The 11,586-nt window shown below is 32.0% G+C and overlaps 1 protein-coding gene across 2 annotated transcripts; it reads right to left on the bottom strand.

Moving 5' to 3' along the window:
• Positions 1 to 3,495: 3,495 nt before the first annotated feature.
• On the bottom strand, positions 3,496 to 10,926 carry LOC130899602 (BLOC-3 complex member HPS1). Of its 2 annotated transcripts, none has more exons than XM_057809666.1 (9): positions 10,456 to 10,926; positions 10,227 to 10,373; positions 10,062 to 10,174; positions 9,766 to 10,011; positions 8,489 to 8,768; positions 6,744 to 7,135; positions 6,481 to 6,598; positions 4,445 to 4,635; positions 3,496 to 4,236 (listed from the first exon to the last, which is right to left on the bottom strand). In XM_057809666.1, the coding sequence occupies exons 1-9, from the start codon at positions 10,567 to 10,569 to the stop codon at positions 4,059 to 4,061; spliced, it is 1,779 nt and encodes a 592-aa protein (XP_057665649.1). In that variant the 5' UTR covers positions 10,570 to 10,926; the 3' UTR covers positions 3,496 to 4,058. The 2 variants fall into 2 exon arrangements, with proteins under 2 accessions (XP_057665649.1, XP_057665648.1); XM_057809665.1 differs by having other exon boundaries at positions 6,481 to 6,623; positions 6,745 to 7,135.
• Positions 10,927 to 11,586: the final 660 nt, after the last annotated feature.

The following is an 11,586-nucleotide window of genomic DNA, read 5'->3' as shown; positions in this document are numbered from 1 at the left end:
ATAGTGAAGTGTAAATAAATTAGAGGTAAGATAATATACCTAATAATTAAATTTATCTCACCCTTCAGGATATGAGTAGTAGATACATATATAATATAATTTCGTTATAACAATTTTAAAGTATCTGAAACATTTTTAACTGTTTACTAATATGAGCTAATTTCGCAGCTAAATTTCCAAAACATTTTTGGTATATTATGATAGTTTTCGATTTTACATATTCTACAACTATTATGAAATTTTAGTAGAATAATACTCTAGAAACTCTCTATAATGGATGTGCTGATGAAAGATAAGGAATGACTTAAAAAGTCATTTATGCATTTATGTTTTATTTTACTAAAAATAACTGAGTTTGCTTGGACATAGCATTTTCTTGTGCCAACACTCAAAACACTTTATATGACTTTGAACTCTTATAGCAATGAAATATTCTGATGAATGTTATGAAGTGGGGCCATTAAAAATCGAAAAACTAATATTTTTTCAATAATGTTTAGTTCATTTATCAATATTTTCCTTCAATCGTGGCAAGAAAGTTTATTTTTTTATTTTTGGAATCAAGAAAAGTCGCAAGGGACTAAATTTGGTAACTGTCTTAACTCTAAATCGGACTAAAATTTACTATATAATAATAAATTCTACAATTGGAGAATTTGTTTCCTAACCCTGTATAGTTTTCAAGAAGATAGTGTGTCTTGATGCTGTATTTCAAGATAGAAATCTAGAAGGGTCTATTGAATGACTATCGAGATCCCCAGATTTCAATCCGTTGGACTTTTTTTATGGGGGTACTTTAAACGCAATGTTTTTAAAATCAAACCACAAATGTTGAGGAGCTAAACAAAAGGATATCAAATGAAAGTAGATTAATTGCACCCCAAATATTATCAAATTAGCATATCTTGTACAATCTGATCTTCCCATCAATTTTTTTGTTTTCTTGGCAGTCTTTTCTCTTCCGGTCTCAATTCTGTAATTTTCCTTATCCACTGTATTTTCCTTTTCTTTTAATGTGCCCGTACCATCGCAAATTCATAGTTTGTAAGTCTTTCCAACTTTCACTGGTCCATGAATTTTCCTATTTATTCTCTTTTCATTTATTCCTAGTTGTTCTTCGTCCATATTAGTTAGTATCTCTATCTTAGTTTTTTCTAGGTATGTAACTATTGGTTTTATTGCAGTCTTGTAGACTTCAAAGTTGGTTGCTTGGCTTATTATCTGTAGTATGATTTTGTATTTACGATATTCCCTATATCCTGCAGGAATTCTTTGTTTAGTCTCTTAACCTTGTACATGTTTCAATAAGATTTCCTCATTCCACAAGATCTATTTATAAGTGTCTTGATGTTGTATTTCAAGGAAGATGAAAATGTAGAAGGGAGACTATTATGAATGATTACACAGATATCCAGATTTGAATCCTTTGGACTTTTATGGGGGTGCTTGAAACACCATGTTTTTTAAAACGAAACTGTAATCGTTGAGGAAAACGAATATCAAATAAATCAGTAACATAAAAATTTATTAAAGAATAATAAAATTCGCAATAATCGTATATCCAAGAAAGCACAATTGATTGTGGTGCACTAGTTGGGTCTTTGGTGGTGGACGAACTCCAAACTGGTAGCTGTAGAACTGTGAAAAAAAATAAGGAAGGAAACGCCAACGCAGATATAAATTACTAAAGTATAAAAGAGTAGAAAGAATAGATATGAATAAAAAGGAGCTTATGCTCTAACATATAAAAAATTTATATTTCTTAAACTATAATTATACAGGAATCTTTTCTATTATATTCGTCTTTTTTTCCAAATAAACATTTTCCACGAAATAATACAAAATATGCTTATAAAATAAGGAATTATTAAAGTTGAAATTTTTTATATATAAAAACGAAAGCTTAAAAGTTATTGGAAAAACTTAGCAGCGAATATAAAGTTTAATTTTGTATAGAGTAGAATGTAGATAGAGGACGTTTCAGCAACTATACTGGGGTTTTATTGAGTTCTTTGAATGAAGTGGTCGATAACAAATTAATTTCTTCGAGAACTTGAATTAAAATAGAAGTGACTACTAAGCCACAATACATGGAATATTGAAAATATTTGAAGAAAAACGTAACAAGCCGAATGGCATATTGGTACAACTGTCTTGTAATAAAAAATAAAAATTTGATATCAAGCAGTTACATAACCTACAAAAATAGCCATCAAATATTGACAAATCTGAACATTTAAGAAATTTCTTTCAAATTGAGTACATAGTCTTTTTGTGTAGTTAGAAATATATGAAGGATCTACCAAAATTTGCCGCCATTCATGCAGTACAATGTTGACAACAATAAAAAAACAAATCGACTGCTGACAGTTTAGGGTTAGTGAAAATGAAACAATATTTCAAAAATAATGAAAACTTGGAAGCCGCAATTAGAAAATTTTAATACAAATATGATCGGAATAGTGTTTCAACTGTGAAGAGATTAATTAAAAATTCCTATGGACATGATCCGTTGAATGTGCCAAACACACTAGTCGTCTTAATGTTAAGCAGTGCGTGACAATCCAGAAACCTTAATTCGATTTTGGGGACAAAAATTTAAAATTTCAATAAGCCTTCGCAGGGTATAGTCACTGAAGATCTGCGTCTCCATGATTACCAAATTCAATTAATACAACAACTGAAGCGTAATGACCATGATCAGCAAAGAAGGTTTGTTGAATGCATTATTGAGTATCAAGAAATGGATGCTGATTTTATGAGCGATGAACCACATTTTGACCTTGATGGGTTTGTTAATCGCCAAAATTACCGCTTTTAGGGTTCCGAGAACCCACAAGCGAAATGCATCCACAACATACCACTGTTTTGAGCTGGAGGCATAATCGAACCATACATTTTTGAACATGAGGCTGGTCAAGCAAAGACTGTTACTGGTGCTCGATATCGAGACATGATATCACAGTTCTTCTTGCCAAAAGTCGAGGATATTGATGTAACCTTTATGTGGTTTCAACAAGACGGTGATGCATGCCATACAGCCCATGGAACATGAGCCATTTCCAGGTCGTGTACTCTCTCGTTTCGGTGATCAGAATTGGCCCCCTAGATCTTGTGATTTAACACCATTAGATTTCTTTTCATAGGATTATTTATTGAAAATTACAGATCTGCATGTCCACAACCATGTGTGCGTCACAGAAGGAGATTCAACGTTGCATCAACGAAATTCAGCCACATTTATGTGTTTGATTCCATAAATAGCCCTGTTAAATGTACTTTATGATTCACTAAAAAAATTACCATCAAAATAATAAAAATTCTAGTTGAAAAAGTGTCCAGCTGTAAACAGTAAATAATAATACGAAGACTCGCCAAAATAGCGTTAATGCAGCAAGTGAAAATGATGAGATTGATTTTTATATTAAACTTGACAAATTTCTAATTGATTGTGCAACATTTATTTTGAAACTTACTCTAAATAAAACACTTAAGTCATTCAAAATGATTTTATTCATAAAATAACAAAAGTATACAGTGATTAACTGAAAAATATCACAGAAATAAATAAAGACAACAAGATTAAATTGATTCACGTACATAAACACTACTATGATTGAAATAAAAACAATTATCACTCTTATCACTCAATAAGTCGGGTGACTGACACACAGATGCCGCTGCCATTGTTTAATCCATATGACGTTTATAAAGTATCAACTATGTGTCAAATGTCATGACAATCCGCTACGTCAGAAAAATGTGAAAGCCATTTAAGTGAAGCTACTTTTGTTATTTTTAAAACAATTTCGTGGGTTTATTTATCATAGATTCTGAAAAGCGTTAGAATGATTGTGTACTGCTTTTGAAGGAGATTACATTGATGAATTTTGGCAAAAAATGTGTTTTTCGAAGTTACTCCCACGACTTATTGAGTGATGTGTTATTTCAATAGATAATTTTGCTGTAACACATTTAAAAATTGTATTATACCACCACTTAAAAATAGTTTTTACTATTGTTAACCAATTATCCACCAGAATAGAAGTGAATTATAATTAAAAAAAATCAACAGCTCTTGGAGGATATCCCCTCAATTCAGAAATAGTCGCCGCAAGTCTTCTCGTTTGCTCTAATACTAACGAGGCTGTTACTAGCCCCAAATGTAGACAAAACACTTCGTAACATCGGACTTTAGAAGGTGGTGTCTTCGGGAAACAGATTTTTCTTAACTTCCTAAAAGTTCATTATTCCATTTAGTTACTGTCTAGATAAACAGAATTTTACTATACCAGGTGTCTGATTAAAAGAGATGCATCTAAAGTATATCAAATTCTACTTTCTAATTTGACAATTAAATGTACACACTTAAGTGTATGTACGTCAAAATAATCAGAAAGAGTTCTGGTAACAGTTTTTGTGACCAATTATAACAAGAACTTACTGATAAAAATCCTCGCATAGTATACCCGGCCAACCTGATACTTCTTCAGGAAAAACGACTGGTTTTAGTGCTTGCCCATTGGTATCTTCAAACCATAAAAAATAAGCGTAGCTGTAATTTAAATCTTTCCAAATTATGGACATTAAACCGTTTTGAAGTTTACTTTTAGCTACACTTAGCATTAACCATATCTGAAATTGTTACAAACAAGATAATAAATATTACAAAAAAAAAACAAGAATCTTGGAAACATTAATATATGTATAATAATATTAAAAACTGGTTGAAAGATTTTGTTCAGATGTCTTTCTTGATCAAAAGCGTGCGCAGATGAGGTTCAGCTGATTGTTTCATGCAAAATCTACACTTGCAACATTATCGATTTGGTACCATTCCTATTGCATGCAAGTTCTAGGAAGAAATGAATTTCTGATCTGCTGATATCTCGACAGTTATCTTATGTTTCATTTTTCTTAAGAGTTTTTCAAATGTTTTTTTGTATTTTTTTTCGTCTAATTCTATAGCTAAAGTTTCCCCTTGTTCTACATATCCAGGGCTTCGTCCACCATCTCCTAGATGCTATTTTCTGCCCATCAGACTTTAAAAGTAAAGCAGCAGCTGACCACTTTTTTATATTTACTTTCCCTACCTACTGATCGTTACAGTACACGCAGTTATGCCGATTGACCGTAGCGTTCAGCTTGAAGGTTGCTTCATCCGACACAAAATGCGGATCATCCTGACTACATCCGAAGTACCAATCACAAAATTCCAATCTGCGATCGAAATCATCCTCGTGAAGTGCGTAGAGGAGACGCGGACGGTAAACTCGATAGTGCATGCGTTTCAGCATTGCATATTTTCGTTAGTTGTTACAGGTCGTACAGAACGCGGCGCGTCGGCACCACAGGCCGTTTTTAAGAATTTCTGGTACATCTGGTGCGAAACCTAGTCTAACCCAAACCGAGAAGAGCCGTTTTTGCTTACAAGCTTAATTTTCGTCTTCTTCTGGCCAAAATCTCCCTTCAGAAATAGTTAAGCAAACACAACCCCAGCCCTGCAGAGGAGCTATTCCTATATCAGGGCCTACTCCAACAAACCCCACTCCTTATCCTACCAAACTTTAACCAACGTATCTCTCTTTCTCTGTTGAAGGGGTTTGAACAGCCCTACAGCTGGATACCACAGGTTCAGATTGGCTTGATTGAGCATTTCTACAAAAGGTTTTTGTTTTCTAAATTATGCTGGGATCTAATAACGAGAAACCCCTGTATTTGTTTAATATTGATATTAATTTGGTTCTTTTGATTATATATGTGATTTCCATATTAGAGTCCAGAATTAGACTTAATTACTTGACTTCGTTTTTTTGGGGGGAGGGAATTATTAAACATCGTAATACTGGGACGTTCAATAACTCTTTGTAGTGAAGACTATATGGGCTTGATTTATTTGAGTTAACCTTTATTCGCCAGTTGGTTAGGTTGGGTTCTTGAAATTTATTTGTAACAGTAACAGTAGAAGAGGAAATACTCTCTCTGAATAGAAGCTATTTTGGAAAACTACCTAGTTATCAAAATTAAGAAGTGAACCAGTTAAATGAACCATTACCAATACGTAGAAGACTAAAGGGGAAACGACTATCTGATTTATTAGACGTATAAACATTGAAACAAAAATACGGAGAGTTGCCAACTTCTCCCTCAAATCATCTTCTTCACACCATGGGCATCATGGGCGATCCGGAGTGCCGTTGGTACATGGAGACGTCATCTGTGAGTGCCCTGCACTCATAAGAGGACGGTTTAAAAACTTGGGCAAGCCTCACAGCTTGCTTAATGGCATCAAAGAGTTCAACCCAAAGCGCCTGATAGGCTTCTCAAAGGACATCGGCCTTTAATAATATCAAGTGGGGCATGAAACTATAAACCTACTGCTTGCTAAAGAAAGCAGATTGTAAATGAAAAAATTGAAAATCAAAAATCGAAAAGCATAAAATTGATCAAATGTCAACCAAAATTTTAGCCAAATCTTACCTTTTTCTTATTAAATCTACCTTCTTCTGTATCTAAATCAAGAGTGGGAGTGGTTATCCTGTGGGAATTTCTATCCACGTATAAAAAATGTACCAAACCAGGAAATTCTTCCAAATACTTATTAATTGTTAGGGAATCTCTAGTTCACTGTTATTAAGGAGAAATTAGTAATGAGTAGTTAATGTGATTATTTATATAGTTAGCGTGATAAAAGCATGCAACAGTGTGGAAAACGTTCGAATTTAATGGTTTTAAAAGGATATGATTCAATAGAGAAATTCTTTATACTTTTGGCTTTGAAGAAATCCTCATACAAAGTTATCTTCTCTTTAACTTTTAAAGCTGCTTGTATCACATATTTGGCACTACAACTCAAAATACTGTCATCTACCGATGTCAAACTGAATAATTGTTTTAAATTCTCTAAAAATCCCAAAGCTAATGTTTCCGCTCGTAATAGTGCTTCTTCTGAATTATTTTTAAGGAATTCTTGATATTTTTTCTTAATTATATCCCATTTTTTCATTAATTGCTTGTGGGAATTATCTACTGAGACGTTCTTGGTTTTTTTGAGACTGTCGTGTAAATGTTTGGTTGCCGATTCTAAATTTTCAAAAGCTGATTGTAATGTTTGATTATCACGTTGTATTTGTACCTAAAACAATGTGGGATTTATAGAACACTTGGTGATATATTTATACTAAACAAATCGTTTACTACAACTTAAATTTTCTGATACTTATTGCCATATACGAGGGTTACTACATAAATGCAGCAATCAATTCCCATTTAACAACAACGAATGGTGAGTTTTTATCATTTTTTTATTATATGTACTAAATTAACAATAAATTATAGTGATAGAACGAGAAGAAGTTTGTTTTTTGTTTGTTTGTTTTTCCAGAGCTTTTGGGGACGTCATAATGTGTGATATGTTCTTCCACCGTCTATGCTGTGTTTTCTACCCATTACTCAATCTTCTGACTCTTATTCATTCTTTTTTCTTCTTTTATTTCGGCGATTCGCCTGTTTATTTTTCGTTGTTTTCGATCAATAACGTTTTCTATTCCACATATTCTTACTTTTCTCTTTATTTTTCCACTTGTTCTATGAATTGCTATCATTTTGGTTGACTCTTGTAACCATTTTGTTCAAGTTGTGAGGTTAGGAGTTTTTGCAGGGTAGTGTCACAAATTTCTTGTATGGTTTTAATATTTTTTCTTTTGTTTGTTGTAATTTTTTAGTGTCTCGCTGTCGTTTTTTAGCTCTAGATTATTCTATTTTTTTTCGCAGCGGATTTACAAACAAAAATCTCAATCTCATTTAAGATCAATAAACTTTTGCATGCGTTTGAGGCATTTTTTCCATTATGATTGAGGTACCTCCAAAACATATGACTTAAAAGCATGAACTGATTCTTCAGGTGTAGAAAAACGTTGACCTCAATTTATTTTTGATCTGCTGGAATAAGAAGAAATCATTGGATGGATGAAATATTTTAACTGTTTGCTTTATTATTTTAGATATTACTCTCTCATTCATGAAAATAGACTATAGTTAGATAAGTTTTGATAAGGGAGGTTTTCACTGGAAATTCTCCCTACATGTCACATTCACCAATGCCATAAGTAATTCTTTGTGAATAATATTATGTAGATAAATAAAAATTACTCCCCTTATTTTTTTATCTTTATTCAAATATCTGTAAACAACTCAAATACTCCTCGTACGTACAACATGTTCTGAATGCGTCCATCATTAAACATGTCAAATTTTCTTAAGGCAATGACAGATTTAACATATTTAGTGTTTCCGTATCTCAAAACTTAAGTAATAACCCTCGTATGAATCAGTAAACAGCGTGTTTAATATAAAACATGTTATGTAATCAAATTCATATTTTAAATATTTATTTGCGTTCAACAATATATTTCAACATAAGGGTAGCATTAGATAAAAGTATTTTCCTCAATTCAACGAGATGAAAATATAAATGAAAATTTTATACCTGTTGCAATGTGTGTAGATAGGAAAAACTTTCGTATAAACTGGCAGACACTGCTGAATTTCCAATTTCGACTAAATAAACCAAATGAATACCATTTGTTTGGGGCAAGATATGAACGGCGTGTGGCAAACATTTTGGAGTGTCTTCAGGACCAGACAATAGTAATTGGTAACTCGATACTTTTGGTTGGGAATATGTTCCTTCTACTGCTAGTTTAAGACTTTGGCACAATATTGTAAGAAATAATATATCTGAGGGTGCTAGTTCTTTGGCTGATGCACTAAAAAATATTTATTTTGGATTCTTATCAATAATACCATGAGGTTTACTCCATAATTTTTATGAAGCACAAAATGAAATATTCCTCAAGATTACCAAATCTATTGAGAAATAAAAAACTTTTTGCATTTGTTTAAATTTTTGAAATTATTTATATTCTGTTAAATAGTTGGGGCATTCCACAAGAAAGACCATTACGGGGTTGTAAAGTTATCATAAATGGGTCGAAAAAGGTAATGATTTGAATAAATTAATTGTCATCAGACAAATTCATGAAGGAAATTTACTATTTGGGATGGATGAGATTTTCAAGTTTGGTATTTCTTGTTCTGTGTTGTACTTCTTTTCCTATTTTCGATTATTAGCTAATGGCTGGATTAGAATTAAAAAGAAAATCATGCCATTTTCATAATTATGAATCACCTCATTATCACAAACTAAACAAACCAATTGCTAAATATATTATCCATGGATGACAGTACTGGTCATTTTAGAAATTTCTTATACATGTCTCCTCCAGATGTTGAGGCCTTAATAAATATTTTTATAGAATTATATCTTCGCTTTAATCTTTAATTACTCTCACTAACTCGCCTTAATCTTCAATAAAATTTCACATTTTTGCTGTCAACGTTGTAATGTGTAACACAAAAATTAATGTCAGATATGGACCCATTTCAAATTGCTGTAAAATGTCACCTATCCATTGTTGTCTGTATTTTAAATAGGAAAATTCCTACATTGAATAAAATAATTAATGTTTCCTGTTTTTGTGTCTATTTCTGACAACTTTACAGCCCTGTATTTCAAAAATCAGTTGAGTATCTATGAAAAATTTCATATTTTATCAATAGTAGTAGATCCAAATTTTGAGAAAATCTGAATGAATATTATTATAAAGTTAATAAGTAAACACATACAGGTGTTCTTAAACAATTTGAATTATAAATTATATCCAAATTCTAGCTAAAATAGGTAATTTTTAATATTAAATTTACCTTGAATAAAGGGATAGTACTTTATTTTGGACTAAAATAAGACCATGCACTTTTTTACATTCAACATGAGCTGAAATATTATCCACAGATTCCCTTAATATTTTAAGTGATGTAGAACTCAATTCGGAATTGATGAAAAGCTGTTCAACAGCTTCTACATATACAGATTGATCAAAACATATCAATTTTCTCCAATTATCTATCAATTCATTGGTTAATTTAGATTTTTTATTATCTGTTTTTAACCTAAAATTACATTTTAAGCAATTGATAGCAAATTTTTATTTGAAACTTACTGATATACATCTGGACCGCATAAATATCTAACAATCGTTACACATATTTTAGTGAACCGTTGCATATAATCGACTTTTTCTTTACCTATTGCTAGGAATAAATATCCCATATACTACAAAAAAAAGTAAATTAACTATTCGAATTACTCTAAAAAAACAACATACATCTTCAAAGTATACAGTTAAATTGTTCTCACATTCTATGGAAGTATAAGAATTACCAAACTGACAACTCATTATCCTGTGTGATGTTACGATTGGTGAGAAAGCTTGTATTAGTATATTAACATCTATAGAATTAGTAGCTACTTCCTAAAAAGCAAATATATCTTACATGATTATAAATCGATCTATTTTTAAATAATGTTGAAAAAATAACAAAAAGAAATCTTACCTCGGGTAATATTTCTTGTTCGATGGCAAAATTGTTAATGTGTTGAATAAATTCTTCGTTATATTTTGTATAAACGACATCATTTAAATGATCGAATATCAATAAACCGTTCATAGTTAATGTTTATTTGTAAATTATCTTTTAAAAATATTTTTCTTCCATTTTGACATTACATTTGAAGGTTATGTATCTGGGTATCAGGGTTGCCAAGTCAGGGCGACAAAAATCCGGGACATGCAGCTTTATCAAGCCCTTATCTTGTTTAAAATTAGACAACAAATCAATGCAACTCATCTCTAAATTTAAAGATATGAGAAGTTCGGCTCTCATCAGATCCACGCTGCAATGATTTCTGGACTTCGTTCATTTGTGTATGGAGCTACCTATTTCGTACTTGGTCAAACATAAGAAGACGATGTTTGAATGTTGATTTTAGGGAAACATTTCTGTAACTATTTATTTTTTTTTACATGTACGTTCAATTTGCATGTGTAGTCGTTTTTAATTACACTGTAAAAAGTTCTATTCCTTTTTTTAATTTAAATTTAACCCAAGAATTTGGACTACATGTGAGAAAATATTCTCTCGACAGAGGCGTTAGAAGGAGGGATACTCAGTATGGAGAACGCAAGTGTCTGCTTGTTGAGCTCTTGCTAACTTTAGAAAAAACGGTTATACAATAAACCGTTAGGGTAGGTTATTGAGAAGAACGCCATTTCGATTTAGGAGAACGGCATCAATTCTTCTATTACATTTTTACTGATTAAATTCCAAATCCGGGACAAGCGAATGGAATTCGAAACTAACCCGGAATATACGGGATGGTTGGCAACCTAATCGAGTTTAATGCAGCAAAGACCCAGGCTGCTATTTTACAAAGAAAACTGATACTGCAGCTCAGAATTTAGTCCTGTTAAGACATAAAATATCACCACTACATTAAATTCGCTTTTTGGGTGTTGAGGTTGGAAGCAAAATGTCCTGGTTAAGTCACGTGGCCGATTTAGCTGAGGTAGCTTCATAAAAACTTGCTAAATACTCCGCAACAGCTTCTAATTATCCACAAGGCCCAGATCCGGCCATATTTAGAATATTGCTCGCATATTTGGAGCTTGGCTCCAAAGCATACCC

The sequence above is a fragment of the Diorhabda carinulata genome, chromosome 11 (assembly GCF_026250575.1).
Source record: "Diorhabda carinulata isolate Delta chromosome 11, icDioCari1.1, whole genome shotgun sequence".
Lineage (NCBI taxonomy): Eukaryota > Metazoa > Arthropoda > Insecta > Coleoptera > Chrysomelidae > Diorhabda > Diorhabda carinulata.
This window is presented reverse-complemented; position numbering and strand designations above follow the sequence as displayed.